The sequence below is a fragment of the Ovis aries genome, chromosome 15 (assembly GCF_016772045.2).
Source record: "Ovis aries strain OAR_USU_Benz2616 breed Rambouillet chromosome 15, ARS-UI_Ramb_v3.0, whole genome shotgun sequence".
NCBI lineage: Eukaryota > Metazoa > Chordata > Mammalia > Artiodactyla > Bovidae > Ovis > Ovis aries.
Window position 1 is genome coordinate 41,915,077 of NC_056068.1, and position 19,089 is coordinate 41,934,165.

Sequence of the window (19,089 nt, forward strand, 5' to 3'; positions counted from 1 at the left end):
AAGCACTGGGAAAAGAGAGAAACCCACAAAGCCCTCTCTTTCTGGGGTGGTTTACCTGAGGGAAAGCCCAGAGCAGAAGGCCTGCCCTGGTCCCTTCCACAGAGCAGCGCTCCTGCAGAAAGAGGCGGACTCACTTGGTCATGGAGGGGGAAGGGGACTTACGTAGGGCCGTCCGTGATGAGAGCCAGGATGTGGCTCATATCCACCGTGTAGGTCTCCAGGTCGGGGTAGGGTAGGCTGTGGGGCTCCTGGCGCTCCAGCATCTTCTTGCTGTCATACACATAGAGGATGCCTCCCTGCATGCGGACCAGGTAGCCCAGGTTGGGGGGAGCATTCTCTAGGCAATAAGGGTCTTCTTCGGGCAGAGGGGGAGGATGAAAGTCTGAAAGACAGGACTGAGTGATAGCAAAATGCCCTTGACCTCAGGAGCTCACGGGGCTCCAAAATCACATTCTCCGTGGGGCCTGTCCTGGTTGTCTGACCTAAAACCTAAGCACCCCCACCTGCCCCGGCATCTCACCTCCCCCTCCCTGCTTTATTTTGAACCCTTAGCACTTGCCGCTATGTAAGACAGCTTCTCATCTTTATCTTGGGTGGTAAATGTTCATCTTGCTCACTGCTATATCCCATTTCCTAGAACCATCCCTGGCCCATGGCTGGCACTGCATTTTTTTTTAACTTAATTGAAATGAGCTTCAGTCTTCTGGGTAGTTCAGGGACATGAAGCTTATTAACACGGGCAGCTGCATCTTCTCCTAACAAGAGAATAGACAGGATCTGGGACTGCCCAGCGGGAGTATAATTGTTCCTGTCCTTCCACATCTTCCTGAGCTCAGGGCGGCCAAGGGGCAAGATGGAGAAGCCAGCCCTCCCCGTAAGCCTGTGCCCCCAGAGACAAAGCTGTCCGTCCCCACACGGTGGGCTGTCAGCCCACAGGAGCCAGAAAACACCTCTTGGCTATTTCCCAGCTATGACTCCGAGCAAACCGGGACTTTACCTCCCAACTCTGTCTGCTCAGCTGAGGATGAGGCCCTGCCTTAACGGGCTGCTGTGAGGGCTGCAGCAGCAGGCAGAGGAAGATGCTGTGTAAATATATCACAGGGTGTTATTCTCACCACTCTTGTAGTGGGTTTCCTGGCTCTCAATAAGCTCTGTTCCGGCCAAGGAACAGGTTATGCTAAGTAGCAGCAGAACTAGGGGCTTCAACTCTGCCCATCAGCCAACCCTGCATAGGGTCTGGGCTGTCCACTTCCAGCACAGGCAGGAGGAAATCCTGGAATCAGCAGCGGAAGGAAGGAAGGAAGGCGGAGTGGCTGGCTGAGTGTCTCCCATCAGAGCTCGAAACAGACTGTCCCTGGAGCAGATGTGAGCCATCCCAGGGGCTAAGGCAGCACAGAGAGGGGAAGAGATGCCACACACACCCCTATCAGGCATGGCCACAGGCCAGCACGTGAGTCCCAAACGCGGGGCAGTGCCCATGAGAAGCAGGCAGTCCGAAAGCCTGGGTCAGCCACAGCCTACACTTCACCACACTCACACCCAGGCCCCCAGGACTCTGTTCTGTATAAAGTACACCTTTGACAGTCATTTCTGCCTGCCAACAGTGGAGCAGGTGGGACCAACCCTTAGACAGGGAACTGGGCCCAGGAGGGCTGAGACCCAGAGCCCCAGGTGGTAACGGATGCCCAAAGTCCAGGTTCAGAGCTTCAAGGAAGCCGGAGAGGAGACGTCTTGGCACCAACTCCACCCGGGGTCCTGAGTGCTGGCACAGACCACCAGGCCCTCATCTGATTCCCCCCCGCCACCAGCTTTCACGATCGAGGTCTCCTGTTGTCTTCATTCACGTTGCTTAACTTACAGGCCCTACTGCTCCTGGATCCTTCACAGAAAGCATCCTGCGTTCTCCGATCCCCTGTTCCCTGAACTCCGCAGCATCAACATAACTACTGTACCAGTCACTCACTAGATCCAGGGGCTTCCAAAGTGGCTCTAGTGATAGAGAACTCGGCTGCCAATGCAGAAGACATAAGGGGTGCAGATCTGATCTCTGAATCAGGAAGATCCCCTGGAGGAGAGCATGCAGCCCACTCCAGCATTCTTGCCTGGAGAATCCCATCTACAGGGGAGCCTGGCAGGCTACAGCTCTTGGGGTCGCAAAGAGTCAGATGCAACTGAGCATGCCCTAGATCCAGAACTGCACCAACTACTTCACATGCATTCTCTCGTTTCATCCTCACAACAGGCCCAAAGGAGAGATATTATTAGTATTCCCATTTTACAGATTGAAAAACTGAGGTTTGGAGAAATGCCTTCCTTTCCCAAGAAAGTGGTCTTTAGGTTTTTAGAAAGTGGAGCTTAGATCCAAATGTGAGTATGCTGGACTCCAGAGCCAACTTCCCTGCCCTGAGAACACACCCTCTCTACCTACCCTCAATCCATGCACCTCACCATTAATTTGGTATTTACTGTCTGACTGTGTTTAAATATCCAGGCTGAGACTGCCCATCTCCCAAGATCAGAGACTGCCTTTCAGCCCCTCCGCTCCCCACAACTTGTACAGCTCAGCTCAAAGCAAGGCACCTGGTGCGCATGGAATCAACCCTTGGGGAAACTAGCAAAAAAATCAGTGTAGGAGAAGCCAGTACCAGGGCTCTGCCCTTAACACACCATCTGAGGGAAACACATCCAACCAGGAAGACATCCTGACCGACTCTCGGGCCGCGCCCTGCCCAGAAGCCCACCTGCCGCCACAGCACCGTACCTGGGAGGCCCTCTTCCAGAGGTGTGGTGTCCAGCCGCCGATGACCCAGGTACTGGGCCGTGGTGCGTGGGAAGCGGTGATAGGCGAGGCGGGCATACTTCTCCCGGATCATCAGGGCTTTGGCCAGGCTCTTGGCAGCCTGCTCATAGTCCTCCACGGTGATCTGCAGGAAAAAGTTCAGAGAGCAGGCCTGAGGCCGCTGACCTAGTGAGACCTGCCGCAAGGTGGGCCCAGGACAGACAGCGGGGAACTTGGGTCTGAGGAGCATCCCCACCATGGTGGGCTCAGAGGCTCCCTCTGCCTGACAGTTTGTACACACACTGTCATGTATGTTGCACGCCTGATTTCCTTTCGCAAGCCTCAGATTGAGGGGTGTGCTCTGCAGACATGCAGCCAGCCCCAGTAACAATCTCAGCCACTGAGTCTCTAATGAGCTTCCGCAGAAGATGGCACTTCACACGTGCTGTCACACGTGAATGCTGAGGGATTAAGTGCATTCTGGTGACTCCACTGGGAGCGGCTGTTTGCCTCTGGCCTCCTCCAGACTCTGCCCTATGTCCCTCTTCCCTTTGCTGCTCAGCATCATTTTACTGCAGTAAATCCTAGTCATAAGTGCAGCTATGCACTGAGTCCTAGGAGTCCTCCTGGCAAATCACGGAACCCCCTAACCATAGGAGGAGATTTGGGGCTGTTGGGAGGGAGGCAGGTACTCCAATGTGCACACCCCAGGCCAGCACTCAGCACATCAAACCACAGGCCAGCTGCTGCGGCACCCGGCACACGAAGAGGCCCAGCCTGGACCATGTCCCTGATGGAGTGAGCATCATCATGACCAGCTAAGGAAATACATGGGTCCTTCCGAGTGCTCCGTCTGCTGCTTTGCCAACCCCAGCCACCCCAATCCACCCAAGCAACAGACGCTTACGGGACGGATCCTTTCCACAAGTTTCATTTTGGTCCTCACGGCCACTCATCTCACAACTGGGGAAACAGAGAGGACAGATCACAGAGAGTCATACGGTCACACTTCAGACCCTGAACGGATTGACTCCTGAAGCCCAAGGATGCTCTGCTTTCCCAGAGCGGCCTCGTACTCAGAGGCAAATGAGATAAACGCCCACCTCCCAGTGGGCTTGTTCATCTCTGTCTGTTGGGAAGGATGTGTGTGGCAGAAACCTGAACGTCCTGGGGGAGATAAGCAGCTAAACAGTGAGTCATTCATAAGAGGGGATAAGAGATGCAGAAAAGGGAGGTACAAGATGGAGCACAGAGGGAGGAAGGCTGGGGCCCCCTCTGCTTCAGTTAAAAATAAAAATCATTTTTAGTTTTGAAATGTTGTAAACATACAGACAAGCACTGAAGATGACAGACGCCTGTGCATCTACCTTCCAGAGCTGACAACTTTAACATTTTTTATCACTGTTTTGGATGTCTTACATGTTTACATAAATAGATCATCTCAGATGGCAGCTAAAACTCTACCCCCGCCCCCCTCAGAGGAAGGTATATATCTTTCCCATGCATGTGTTTCTACTTTTACTTTTGTTTTCCCCTTGCTTTTTATTAAGGAAGTAGCTTCTCCTTTCCTGACTCCAGATGTCCCCATGAGGGGGTGTTAACTCCATTTTACACCTTCTGATGGCTTCTGAGAGCACAGGTGAGCAGACAACACCAGAGACAAATATGTTCCTGCCCACGACAAAGCCAAACACTTCATCTGCCGGACCGACAGACTCAGCATGGCACAGGGCTCAGGCCAGGCCTGGAGGTATCAGAGATGAGTTCAGCATCCCAACAGACCAGCCAGCTTGTTACCACTGCACACCTCAGGCCTGGCAGCAGACCCATGGGGGGCCAAGGCGACCTGCAAGGTCAGCCTGCCACTTACGAACTGGTGGCTCTCTGGGGACCAGTCGCCCAGTTCAGACGCTCCGTGCCCTACAATGTGCCAACAAGGAGACTGATGGAAAAGAGCCGGTTAACACACCAGCCAATGCCCTCCCTTCAACTGGCTCTCAGCCCCCTGTACTCGCCCTTTTGGCCACTATGCCCACATGCAGGAAGTTGGATGGGCACCATGGATTCCTGGTCAGGATGCTATATCTCCAAACAAGGCCTGTGCTATTTGCAATCCAACCAAAATCCCCATCCATAGAAAGGAACTTAAAGTATGGTTCATCCACACAGTAGAATATTATGCACCTTTTTTTTTTTAAAGGAAGTTCTTGATATAATGATATAGCATTATCTTCAAGATATACTGTTAAGGGAAAACCTAGGCTCAGTATAATGTATGGTAACCACCATTTGTGTAAAAACAAATAAATCAACTACATGAGCATAGAAAACATGAGCACGGTAGGTACACAGTTTACTGTGTGAGAATAAATAAGAAACCAAAACCAAGAACTGCCTCAGGGGAGGCGAATCGGGTAGCTAGCTAGAGGACTGATATAATTTGGGGGCCTTTTACGTTATAAGCCATATGCGGAGATCTCCTATTGATTTTGTTGAAATAGAAGAAAATTTATAAGAGTAATAAATCACTCTGTCTTCTCACATACACTGTATATCCTAAAAGTACTGTTAAAAAGAAGAAAGAATAACAAGCCAATTGAGGCATGAGTAGTAGGTTGAGGGCCAGGAAGGCAGAACCAAACCTGGTGCTAAGTGACATTTCTCTTCAAGAAGCAATAAAAATTCAGCATCCAACCAGGTGAAATTTGCACATTTTCAGTGGCTGAGTTAACTGACTTGGTGCAAACTAAGCTTGATCACATTCTTGTCAAGATTCTCTCTTTCCGGTTCGCAGGTCTGGTCTGTATTTAAGAACATGAGTTCAAGCACAGAGGAAGAGCTGAATCAGCAATAACTGATGGCATGCAAACCAATCAACACCAGGACTTGAAACCATTCAACATCTGAGAACTCTGAAGGGCCCAAACTGGAACCATCTCCAATGGGCTACAGGGAGAGCAGAGTTCTGGGCCCAGAGCCCATATGAAAACTACAGGCCACTTGATGTGCCAGCCTGCAGCCCCAGGCCGTCCCCGCAAGGACAGCAGTACCCTAGGCACACACCCACACCCGCCACCTTGCCTGGAACCCTCCTTCTCTCCAGACGTCTGCCCGCCACCTCCCAGACACTCACAGACCAAGCCAGGCTTTGGGGTCTGGGCGTGACCCCAGGGACCCCAGCTTTTGCACAAGGCACACTATGCAACACTCACACAGCCTCCAGAGAGCCTTACCCCGGCACAGTAGTCTCCACTGATGGTGACCCGCTGGAACTCGGGCACGGCATAGGGTGCGGGCACAGGCAGGGGAGTGGCTCCGGGGAGCACGGGGGTTGCAGGAGATATGGCTGGACTGGCTGTCGGGGGACCCTTCCAATCTTGCTGTGTCGGCATTTGCAGAGACAGGGACTGGGATCGAATCATCTTAAAACTTTTCTTTCTAAAAGTCAAGGACAAGCAAAAGTGAGAGACAACAGCAGCTAATCGGGGAGAGTGGTGAAGACACTCTGTTACAGACATGGCAGGAGAATTTGGCTCTGATTAATCAGCGGTGCTGGCCCTACAGTTAAGAAGTTTCTAATTATTCATGCCTCCCTCTCACACGTGTCTCTCCACATGCAATATCCCAGACACCCCTCTCTGCAGCCACTAAGAACTGCTTGGGCTGCGTTTGCATGGCACGTGGAGCAAGTAAATAGGCAAATGTCTCAGGAGACAGAGAGCAGACCATGCAGCAGGGGTCTAACACCAAGGGCAGAAGAGGTGAGGACGATGTCAAACTGGCCAGCATGCCATCTTCAGATAAGCCAAACTCTGAGTTCCAGCCTGTGAAGGGTCTCAATTACAGCGCATTTCACAACGTTGATAATTTGGGGCACTGGAGCCAGAGACTGACAGTTAGCCAGTCCACCTCCTGTTTTCACAAAGGAAGAGTCAGGGGTCCAGAATGTGAAAGGACTTCTACGAAGTCCTAGCCAGGCAGCTAGCACTCAGCTTCCCACCTCCCTGGCACCCCAGCTCCCCTGCTGCTCCTTCCTCCAGCCTGGCAGTACCGGCCACCTGCTGCTGGCTCAGGCACAGATCTGTAGCTCTGTAATGGGAAAGTGACTGATCAGCATCAATTTCACCTGCCATCTTGACCCCAAAAGATGATTTCGCAAACTCGTGAGCTCATGCTTATTTGCAAGGCTGTTTTGTGAATACTCACCTTCCTCATTAACTAATCAGTCATGTTTCAAATGACACCACCATAAGCTCTAGGATCCCTGGGCAGGGAGCTCAGCAGCAGGGTGGTGACGCCATCAGCACTCCCCTCTCCCGTGTCTCTTTCTGTCTCCGAGGAAACCCACCACCGCTGCCCAGTGATGTCCGATGCCAGCAACCAGATGACTGCTTGCCCTCCTGTGCCATGGGGCCCAGCAGTGTCCTGGGTACTGTCCCAGCACAACCAGAGCCTACAGCCACCAGCGAAGAACTCAGTGACAACCGTGACCCTCCAGAGCCCCTAGCACCTGACCCCTTCTCCAGGCACCAGTGACAAGTACAGGGTGTGGAGAAATCAGTAAACAGACCTTATGACTGACCCGGAAGCAGCTGTCTTCCTCCTGGCCCTTGGCCAGACCTCTTCCCACAGCCGATTTTTTCAGGAAAACAGTTCCCTGCTCTGTCACCCACTGCTTGCCACAGCTCTCGGTTCTTATCTGCCCATATGTGTTATCACCTCCTCAGGGACCTGTTTACACTTGGAAAGTGGAGGTGGTCCTTTTTCAGAAGTCTGTCTTTGCCCTGCCCCTACCCCTGCATAACAGATGTACTGGGTTGTTCAGGAAACCCAGGCTGAACTCCAGGAATATCTAGTCAGGCTTTTCTGAGCCTGCCATCCATCCATCACATGGAGCTGAGTCAAACATCCCATTCCAAGGAAGATGCCAACTCATGCCTGTCAATCATTCCTTAGAGACAGACTCACCGGAAGTGATGAGGTTCCCACTTTAGCATCTTTCAGATGTTCACACCTAGAGGAGCCATTACTTCGGGCTCCCTCTCATATTCTGACAGGTTCAGCCAGACCCTGTAAGGCTGGCTTCCATGTCCCTCATGTCTACCAGGCCACTGTTTTAATCCCTCTGCCAACTTGACCCCACAAGCCTCAGCCAATGTTGCCTGAGGACCAGTCCTGCTAAGGAGAAGCAAGGTGATATCTAAGATGACAAACAGGTAAGAAAATTAAGGGAAAAAACAACACCAACCACGATCAGAAAGTTGGAAGGCTGCTTAAGGAAAGAGGCCGCCAGGCTTACCCGAGAAATGACCATATTCCTCTGCCCCCATGAATAAGCCACCAGCTGGCTCCCCTCCTCTCCTCCATTCTCCTTCTTGAAGACATCCACGACGACTCTAGTCTTGGCCACCAGGTGAGCCCCAGAATTATCACAGGTGAACACAGACTTTGTAGGGATAAGGTACAGGTTTAACAACAGATTGGGCCCAGACACCCTAGGCAAGTGCTTGGAATAAGCAGAGCTAACCATTAGGCTCGTCTCTAAGAAAACCGGAAAAACAAAACAGAGCGCAAGGAGAGGGCCCTGCATTCATCTTCTACGGCTGCACGATAAACACAAGCCCGGTGACCGCAAGCAACCCCCACTTGCTGGCCCACAGATCTATACGCGAAACATCCAGGTGGGCGCGGCTGGGCTCTATGCATGCCCAGAGTGTCAAAAGGCCAAAACCTGGAGGTTGGCCACACTAGCCTCTGAACTGGAGACCCTGGGAAAGAGTCTGCTTTCACGCAGGCAGTAGGAAAATTCATCTGCACGTGGCCCTACACTGAGGCCCTGGCTCCTCACTGGCTATAGGACAGGGCTTACCCTCTGATACTTGCACACAGCGCCCTCCATCTTCTAAGCCTGGCACAGTGCCTGGCTCTGGCACTTGGAATTTCTGACCTCCCCCTCCGTGACCCCCTGAGAAAACTCCCTGCACTAAGTGCTGCTGTGACCAGGTCAGGCCCACTCACCTCCCTACCTTCAGGTCCACTGAGCCACACAGCACAACATAATCACAGGAGCGATGCCTCATCACATTCAGAGGGTTTGGAGATTAGGGAAGGACATCTCTGGGCGTTCTAGAAACTCTGTCTACCACAGGTCCACATCTCGTTCTCATTCTGTGCAGCTGAGGCTCAGCCACAAAAGTGGAGAGCGGCAGCTGAGTGACTGAGAGTGTCTGTGTGTGTGTGTGTATGTGTGTGTGTGTGTGTGTGTCCCAGCCCTCTCATGGCTGTCTGAAGCCCCACCTGCCTCACAACAATGAAGTTACCAACTGCTTTTTCTGAATTATAGAACCATGCAGTATCCTGGCAGGAAAGGATTTTAAAGCTACACACCCCAATCCTCTAAGGGAGCCTTTGTCTGAATACATCCAGTGATGGACAGCTCACTGCATTTCTGAATAAGACGTCAGCAGTCAACCATTTATTCAAAAACCATTTCCCAAGGACCTACTCTGAGCCATGCCAGTGCCAAGCATGCAAATACAAGGTGAGCAAAACACGACCTGTTGCCACTGTTAGAAAGCACTCCTTGTCATGGGCCAAGATCTGTCTACCAGCAGTTCCACCTGCTGCCCCTCGTGTGAGCCCTTGGGACACAGAGTAAGCCGGCTGGCTCTGCCAAAGCTGACCCACCCTCTCCCTTCCCCACTCGCAGGTCCACCTGGCAGAAACGCACAGCTGCCCAAGAACTGGCAGGGAGCAGGGCTAAGAGGACACCAGCTCTAGGCCAAGCCCACGGGCCCAGAGGGCCCAGAGCAGCTTTGTCCTCCCTCCTGGCCACAGGGACCTTCCTGTCCCACCAGACCCTCGGCTCAGGACATGACCTGGGTGCCTGGGCTGTTGGCAGGCGTCTCTCGGCACCCGTCTGCTGCCCACTGCGTCTATGGCCCTTGCCTGCCCCGGCCACTCTCTGGGCTCCCAGCCTCACCCTGCCCTTCCCTGCCCCTAGGCACTCCAGTTAAGAGCCCCAGAGCCTCCACGCTCTCCCAGAGAAGAGTCAGCATCTTCTCAGGGGCCTGCAGCTACTGCCCTGTGAGGTCTGGCCAGGGCAACCTTTCACCAAAGGCTCTGAATGACATACAGCGGGTCAGGAGGCACAGTGGATTTCACTTTACTCAACAACAATGTACCAGGTCCTGGGGCTAGACGGGTAGACAAAATACTCCTCTGACTCTAGAGGCTGACCTCGATGTCCAGACATTTCAATAGATTACCATCACACGACGTGGGTAGTGTGATGAGACGACCTGATCCCAGAGGAGGCTCTAACCCAGACTGAGGCTGGGAGCCAGAGAGCAGGAGGGTCAGAGAAGGCTCCCTGCCTCATCCCCAGAGGGCGAGGGGAACGTTCCCGAATGGGAGACTTGTTTGAAGCCCCTCTATACACACACACACACACACGTTGTTTTGGCAGCCCAGACCACTCCAGATGAGAATTACTGTGCTAAAGGCTCGAAGCAGGAGTCAGACACGAGCACAAGGCTTTATTAACGATCTGAACCTGAATGGCGTTAAGTGGGCCAGGCATTCCCACTTCCACAGGCCCATCTGCTCCCACTGATTCACGTGCAAGTGGGGGCCTGGGTCTAAGCAGGGGAGCAGCTGAGGAGCTGACACCTACTCTGTGATTGAAACCAGAGGCCTCAGCCTGTCTGAAAGGGAGAAGGCGGGCAAGCTGACCTTGACACATGCTGCATGGTGGGCGCCAAAAGGTGGGTGTGCAGAGGGCACATACTCAGTGTGTCTGACTGCATGCGTGCAGCCGACTTGCACACTGAAGCCCGCCGGGGATGAAGGCTCAGAACCTCCACCATCGCTCCCTTCACCTCCCTGAGACCCACCACTGTCCTCCCACCGCTCCCGACCGTGTGTCGGTCTCTATGGACCTCGCTCTCCCTCTCCCAAGTCCTTCTCAGCTACTCTTCCTCCCCGGAGAGCATACTGAAGTATGGTCTTCCTTAAGTCTTAAACTCTCTTCTTAACTTTAAAAGCAGATAAATTAACCTATTTCAAATGAAGCTCCTTTGTCAATGGCCCTGAACTTAGACGTGACTTACCCCTGATGCAAGAAGTTTCATAAAACAAAATGATTTAGCTGTGCTATGTTCGATTCATAACAAGTATGTTTCTCTAGTTTACTCAGGGAGTTATTGTTCTGGAGGGCTTAATTTTTCAAATAAACTCTGTCCCCTTTTGTTGTTGTTCAATCGCTAAGTCATGTCTGACTCTTTGAGACCCCATGGACTGCAGCACACCAGGTTTCCCTGTCCTTCACTATCTCCCAGACTTTACTCAAACTCAAGTCCATCCAACAATCTCATCCTCTGTCTTCCCCTTCTCCTCTTGCCCTCAATCTTTCCCAGCATCAGGGTCTTTTCCAATGAGTTGGCTGTCCCCTTTATACTCTAAATAAAAAACACTTCAGTGTGGCTTTTAAAAATGAAATTCATAATTCCTGTATCTGAACCAGTGCATGCTGAACATAATTGAAACTTCTTTCCGTGACTCAGCGTCATCATCGCCTTATTCAGTCACCAGCTTAAAGACGTTTTGGCCCAATACTGCTGTGCTTTGAATTCTTGAGTCTGATTTTCATAATTATTCTGTTTCCTCTCTCACTGTGAACTGGTAAATAATAACAAAAACAGGAACACTAATGATGTCTAAGCACAGGTGCTAAGCCGTCATCCTTATTAGCTCATTTAATTCTCACAAGGTAGGTCCATCATCCTCGTTTTGCAGATCAGGAAATAGGAACTTAAGGTCCTTGCCTGAGGCTACTCAGTAGTAAGACACAGGACATCACTTGAACCCAGCTGGTCTGGTTCCAAAGTCTGAGTTCGTAATCACCGCACAACATACCTGTGACTCTGCCTACAGAAGTCCCTCTCTCACTTTTAATTTGCTTCCTTAAATCTGTCACAGGATAAGAAACAAAATAACCAAGCTTATTAGAACTCAGTGTGAAACAAGAACAGAAGATGGGATGAGAGAATTGGGGGGATGACAGCTAAAACATACAGGATTTCTTTCAGCGGGGAGGGGTTGAAAAAAGGTTCTAAAATTGACTGTGGTGATGGTTGCACTTTGCAAATATACTAAAAAACCACTGAATCGTACACTTTAAATGAATGGACTATATGGTATGTGAATTACACCTCAATAAAGCTGCTTAAAAACGAGAAGAAGTAGAGCGCCGAAGGAGCCCTGATGCGCATTTTGGCTGCACATCAGATATTCTTACACGGTTGTCACCCATGCTGGCTACATTCCAGCTATGTATATTTGCAGGGTGGGTGAGCTCTGGCTAGGTGAGATAATGAGATAAAAAGTGAACAACAGAGAGCTTCTGGGCGCCAGCAGGGTTTTTCAGTCTTCTTGTCTTTGCCTCCTAACTTTGATTCCATAGACAGCCTACCCCTCCCGCTCACCTTGACGCACCTTGAGTCTCAATAGAGGCCTGGTCAATGTCATCTTCCTAAGGAGGCGGAGAGGTCCCCGCAGCAAGATGTCACTGCTGACCTCCTGATCTGGCCTGCAAACCAAGTGCCTCTTTGAGCAGCCTGGGGTGCCAGCTCCCTGGAGAGGACCCCCAGCCCTGGGAGGTTTATGACTGAGCCCAGTTCAGCCCTTAGAACTGCTGGAATCCTGACAACAGCCTCTGTATTTTAGGGGCTTATCTTTCTTACTCACAATCCAAGTTTCTCATTCTTTTTCTAAGAAGCTCTTTTACTTCCAAGCTCTAGCTAGTGCCTTTACATTAGACTTTAGTTTGTTTTTTTTTTTTTTTTTTTAATAATAAGAGAGAAAAAGAGAATGGCTGTACAAAAAAGCTTTCTCTGAGTACCAGAAACTTTCAGGCTTGTCAGAGGAGCTAGGGCGAGGGAGACCTTTTTCCAAACTGGAAGTCCCATCTAATGTCACAGTTTGAAACACAAATCCACAGACTGGGTATCTGGAAACCTGCTTCTGGCTCCAGGCCTGGGGATTCCTTGTGGGAGGGCTCCATGTTACCATTTATGTTCCAGAGTGTCAGGGACAAGCAAGGGAAAAAGAGGAAGCTGCAGAGACGGTTTCTCCTCCAGACAGTTCACATCTGAATATTTGCATAACAGTGCCTCTACTGAGCAGCTAGAGGCTGAAAGCTACAACTGGGGGTGCACAGCTCCAGAGGATACCAGGATGTCTGACAAGTAGTCCAGGGGCCAGACTGTGCTTTGGAAGAAAAGGAGCCAGTGGGCAGCAGGGAGCTGTGGCCCAGGTTTCCCTCCGTTTCATTCAGCAGCCAGCAATTACATCCTCGAGAGCAGTCCCCAGTGTCTCCACATGGAACCAAGGACCCCAGGCCTGACTGGAGACGGGATAGCCTCGTGGTTAAAGTGTGAGGTTCTACATTTAAAAGACCTGGGTCACTTACTGGCTATGTGTCCTAATCTGCAAAATCAAGATAAGAATATCCACTTGATAAGCTTAATGTGGACCTAACAAAAGCAGAAGAGACTAAGAAGAGGTGGCAAGAATACACAGAAGAACTGTACAAAAAAGATCTTAATGACCCACGTAATGAGGATGGGGAAGTCACTCACCTAGAGCTAGAGCCAGACATCCTGGAGTGTGAAGTCAGGTGGGCCTTAGGAAGCAATACTATAAACAAAGCCAGTGGAAGTGATGGAATTTCAGCTGAGCTATTTCAAATCCTGAAGGACGATGCTATTAAAGTACTACACTCAATATGCCAGCAAATTTGGAAAACTCAGCCATGGCCACAGGACTGGGAAAAAGAATCCCAAAGAATGTTCAAACTATCATACCAATGCACTCATTTCACATGTTAGCAAGGCAATGCTCAAAATCCTCCAAGCAAGGCTTCAATAGTATGTGAATGGAGAACTTCCAGATGTACAAGCTAGATTTAGAAAAGGCAGAGGAACCAGAGATCAAATTGCCAACATCCGTTGGATTATAGAAAAAGCAAGAGAATTCCAGAAAACATCTACTTCTGCTTCATTGACTATGTTAAAGCCTTCATTGACTATGCTAAAGTTTGTATAAAAAACTGTGGGAAATTCTTCAAGATGGGAATACCAGACCACCTTACCAGCCTCCTGAGGAAACTATATGCAGGTCAAGAAGCAACAGTCAGAACTGGACCTGGAACAATGGGCAGGTTCAAAATTGGGAAAGGAGTAAGTCAAGGCTGTATATTGTCACTCTGCTTATTTAACTTATATGCAGAGTACATTAGACAAAATGCTACGCTGAATGAATCACAATCTGGAATCAAGATTGCCAGGAGAAGTATCAACAACCTCAGACAACAAATGGCAGAAAGTGAAGAAAAACTAAAGAACTTCTTGATGAAGGTGAAAGAGGGGAGTGAAAAAGCTGGCTTAAAACTCAACATTCAAGAAAAAAAACAAAAAACCCTCAACATTCAAAAAACTAAGATCATAGAACTCAGTCTCATCACTTAATGGCAAATAGATGGGGGGAAAGTGCAAGCAGTGGCAGGTTTTATTTTCTTGGACTCCAAAATCACTGCAGACAGTGATTACAGCCACAAAATTACGACACTTGCTTCTTGGAAGAAAAGCTATAACCAACCTACACAGTGTATTAAAAGGCAGAGGCATTTCTTCGCATTCAAAGATCCATCTAGTCAAAGCTATGATTTTTCCAGTAGTCAAGTATAGATGTGAGTTGGACCATAAAGAAGACTGAGCACCAAAGAGTTGATGCTTTTGAGCTGTGGTGCTGGAAGACTCTTGAGAGTCCCCTGGAAGCAAGGAGATCAAACCAGTCAATCCTAAGTGAAATCAACCCTGAATATTCATTGGAAGAACTGATGCTAAAGCTGAAGCTACAAGACTTTGACCACCTGATGTGAAGAGCAGACTCATTGGAAAAGACCCTGATTCTGCAAAAGACTGAGGGAGAGGAGTAGAGGGTGACAAAGGATGAGATGGTTGGATGGCATCACCGACTCAATGGACACGAGTTTGAGCAAACTTCAGGACAGGGGAGCCTGGCATGCTACAGTCCATGGGATTGCAAAGAGTTGGACGCTACTGAACAACTAAACGACAAAGTTTAAAATACAGATTAACTTAGCCCACTGTAAGGTTGCTGCCCATCTCTGCTACAGAAAATTGGACAGTTAAAATTTCCATGGGGCTTACCGTGATCCAGGCCCTGCCCTAAGCCTTTTACATGTTAATTCCCTCACTGCTCACAACATCCCATGAAAGTAGCTCTTGACTGGTCTTACTTTACAGATGGTGAAAAACTGGGGCACAGAGAAGTTTCCTAAGGGCCCAAAGTCACAAAGCATCCCAGTGAGTGGCAGAGCACAACAATCCAGGGAGCCGTGCCCACTCTGAGGTGGTGTCTGTGGTGGCAGTGGAGAAACGGGATGTCTTTCTCCTACCACACTACCACTGCTCGCCAACACATTTTAGGTTCTGGGCTGGATCCTTGGGATACAGTGGGAGCCAGACACAGTCCTCAGGGAGCTTCCAGTCAAAGGGGGCAGACAGATGCAAACCAAGACCACCATAACCTAACAAGTAGGGAAAGAATGAAACTTCTGGAGAGAAGGTTGCTGAGGGATTTCTGGAAACCATGGAGCGTCATTTGAACTCAAGAATAGGAAGGCTAGCTGTTAGCCTGGTCATTGATAACAGAAGAATCTCTTTTGCAGATGTCAGGTCCAGTGTCTCTCTGTAGGAAACTGACCTCAGAAACCTATCATTTCTAGTAATGCAAAATGTCAGGACTCCTTTTCTTCTCATTATTAAGGGTCCAAAATGCTCAGTTCAGAAGACAGAAGGTCCTGCAGAGCATTCACTTCATAACATCTATTCAGCCAGCAAAGTATGGGCAAGGGGCTCCACAGTCAGGCTCTGCTTTACTCTCCAGGGTAACTTGTAACCACCTCACTGTCTAACGACACCAACGACCCCTTCACTTTACAGGCTTACAGCCCCTCAGAGGAAGGAAAGCACTTATATTCTGCACAATAAAGCTCTGTTCTTGCCCTTATACCAATACTTGATTTTTTACTACTTTCCTAAAAAATGTTACCAAAGTACTGAAGTTCTATGCTATCAAGAAAGGAAAGGACTTGCCTTTTAAAATGAGGTGGTACCTTAGGAAGGACCTGGCGATGGACTGGGTCGCAGAGAGGGCTCAGGTTCCACTACCCTAGCTATTCAGGTCCGCAGTGTGCCGGCCAGGCGGGCACCTAGCTAGAGCCCCACCAGACACTTTCTCAAAGCTTTCTATTCTTTAATTCTGCTCTCCCGGGTGAGATGGGCTTCCCAGATGGCTCAGAGAGGAAAGACTCCACCTGCAATGGAGGAGACACGGGAGATGCAGGTTCAATCCCTGGGTCGGGAAGATCCCCTCGAGAAGGAAATGGCAACCCACTCCAGTATTCTTGCCTGGAGAATCCCATGGAGAGAGGAGCCTGGCGGGCTACAGTCCATGGGGGTCACAAAGAGTTGGACACGACTGAGCAACTAAGCACACAGCACAACACAGGGGAGATGAACTGAAAGGTGAAGGCTTCCCAATGCACTTAAAGATCCAAACTACTTATCAGGGAGCACAGGCCAATCTGATCTGGGCCCTGTCTACCCCTCCAGATGCAGATCATGGCACTTCGCCCTAAACCACACCTCGACCGTACACAGGCCTCCCTGAAGATACCTAAGGGCCTTTGTCCTGGCTCCTCCGCCTATAAGGCGCTCACCCAGCTCTACAGCAGCTGACTCCTTTACACCCTTGCATCAGCTACGATGTCACCTTCCCTAACTACCCAATCTGAAGAAGGACTCTCCCTCTCCATGTGTCAGCTGGCTTCTAGCTAGGCTTGGACAATGGCAACCAGCGGGGGAAACCAGAACGTGCCAGAGAGATTAAAGCCAGGTATCTCTCGTCTCCATCTCTGCCTTTGGAGGCCATATCTGGAGCTGTTGCGTCACCCCCCTAGGCTCCAGTTCCTATTGGAAAGGCCACCACAGTTCCAACTCCTCCACCTGAAGCTCCAGCAACCCCACTTCCCTCCACTGTCTCTCCAGTCTGGGGTGACAGCTGCTTCCTACTGTGTCTATTCTCTGGGCAGCCTCTCTCCCCACTGCTTGGTTCTCTATCACCTCTGTAACCAATTTCCGGAGAAAACATCCTACTTCCAATACTCAAGGAGTTTCTGCTTTTCTGATTAGACTCTGACTGACACAGCAGTTATCACAACTTGTCTTTTCTCAATTAATTTGTCCAGTCAATTATTGTCTAGACCAACTTAAGCACTACACGGCAGGGACTGTATCTAGTTCATTAACATATCCCCAGTGCCCAGCACAACACCTGGCAAATAGTGAGCTGAGTTAATTAACAACACAAAGTACTTGTCAAGTGATGAAAGAAGTAAAATTGATGTTTCCCAAGAAGTCCTCAAGTTTCTAGAAAGAAGACGCAAATGTTATTTGGAAACTGTGAGTATTTAGGTACATGATTTGTTTTTAAAACAGCAGTAGAGAAAGCGGTTTTCAATCTTTTCAACCAAAGGCACAACACCCTTCAGTGAATACATGGTGAGTTAAATAGTCTTGGTTAAGAACTAAACTCAGCTCCCAAGACAGCCGATTTCACACAAGGCGCCTCATCGCAAGACAAGCATCTGCAGCCCACCTGTGCCTACACAACCCCACCCAGGCTCAGGGGACAAACCTTTTCGCCGTCTCCAAAGACTTCTGCTCCGCCAGCTCTTTCTGCAGCTCCCTCTCCTTCGCCTCCTTCTGTCCAATGGGGCAGTCCTCGGGGACTGTGAAGAGGGACAGGGCATCTTTGCTGTCCTCTTCTCGGAGTACTTTAGCAAACACCTTCTCGGCCAGGAGCCGGACTTGCTCATCCACCTCGGAGATGTTCAGCTTGGGGAATTGGCGCGGCATCTCGGCTGGCAGGAAAAGAGAACCAACGTGAGCCAAGAGCTACGAGACCACCTGAGTCACTGGTGTGCAGGGCAGGAGAAGGCACTGAAAAAAGAGCCAGCTGCCCCAGTCTTTGGGGTCAGCTGTCTACTCAGGAATTCCCCGGATCAAACCCAACAGGCCAATTTTTACAACTAGCTCCCTAAGCGAGTGACTGTGAAAGGTACAGGCCCACTTACACCTCATGAGAAAGCAAACGTTCAGAAGTGAAAGCATGAACTGTTCAACCAGGGGTTCTACTGTTTCCCAAACCCAGGGAATTGTCATGAACGGGCAAGCCCCACCCTTCCCACCTCCTGTGGAGGGGAGAGTTCAGAATCCCCTCCTGTAGACAATGAGGCGGCCCTGCGGGGTGCTACAGTGACCAAACCTGCTCCCCACTGCATAGAGAGGAAGGCCAAAGCCCAAAGGCTCGAAAGGTCGGCATAAGAGCCCAGGAGATCCACAGCTGCATTCCTCACTACACAAAATGAGAACTGTTGCTGAAAGGAAACCACAGTTGCACCATCTCCCAAACCCTCTGGAACTTCTAACAGGACAGCCAATAACATAAACATCTAGGGACAGGGAGACTCTACCTCTCACAGCCTGGCTGAAGACTCACATCCTCAAAGCAGCTTGCCCTTACCTCCTCTGCACACCGGCTTCTCACTATCAGGAGGCAGCCTAAATCGCCTGGTTGATTCTTTTCTTTGCCTATCTTTCAGCACTTATATAGCATGTAGTAAGTGCACTCTGTCAAGCCCTATACGTGTACTAACTTAGTTAATCCTAGTTGTTCCCATTTTACAGATGACAGAATGAAGGCACAGACAGCTAACTTGCCCAGGGTCATACTTCTAATAAGCAGGCCGTGACCTACACTGTTCCCAGCCACTGGCTCCCATCCCTTTCCTCTCTGAGCCCACGAATCTGGTTCTGGCATCTGTCCTCTGAACCCCTAAACTGTGCTGCTTCTCTCTGCCCATTTAGGGGTCAGGACAGGTCCCCTTGCTGTCCCCAGCATCCCACCTACGGAGCAGACCAATACTGTATCCCTTCCACAAGCCACCTTCGCCAGGAACAGCTCCAGGAGAGGAAATTTCTGTCAATCCAGTTTCTTTAAGGAGGGTTTAAAGAGGGACGGTGGTTTCATCAGGCAGACAGAGGATGAAGGTTGAGATAGTGCCTGGCTGCTCTCTGGCAGGGAGAGGAAGCACTTTCAGGGAAGGAGGGACACTGAGCAGTTGGGGGCAGTCACTCTCTACGCCTCCCCGTTTTCTCATC

At 50.2% G+C, this 19,089-nt stretch overlaps 1 protein-coding gene across 8 annotated transcripts in view; it reads right to left on the reverse strand.

The window, feature by feature from the left end:
• AMPD3 (adenosine monophosphate deaminase 3) overlaps positions 1–19,089 on the reverse strand; it is a 49,365-nt gene that overhangs the window by 18,949 nt on the left and 11,327 nt on the right. For 7 of the 8 annotated variants that reach the window (XM_012095779.5, XM_042233064.2, XM_012095778.4 and 4 more), the window contains exons 2-5: positions 17,564–17,789; positions 6,013–6,217; positions 2,762–2,924; positions 163–382 (exon numbers count right to left, since the gene is read on the reverse strand). In XM_012095779.5, the coding sequence (XP_011951169.3) occupies positions 163–382; positions 2,762–2,924; positions 6,013–6,217; positions 17,564–17,784 (809 nt within the window). In that variant the 5' untranslated portion in view covers positions 17,785–17,789. Of the gene's footprint in view, positions 1–162; positions 383–2,761; positions 2,925–6,012; positions 6,218–17,563; positions 17,790–19,089 lie in introns of those variants that run through there. The other variant, XM_042233066.2, reaches the window with a different exon arrangement.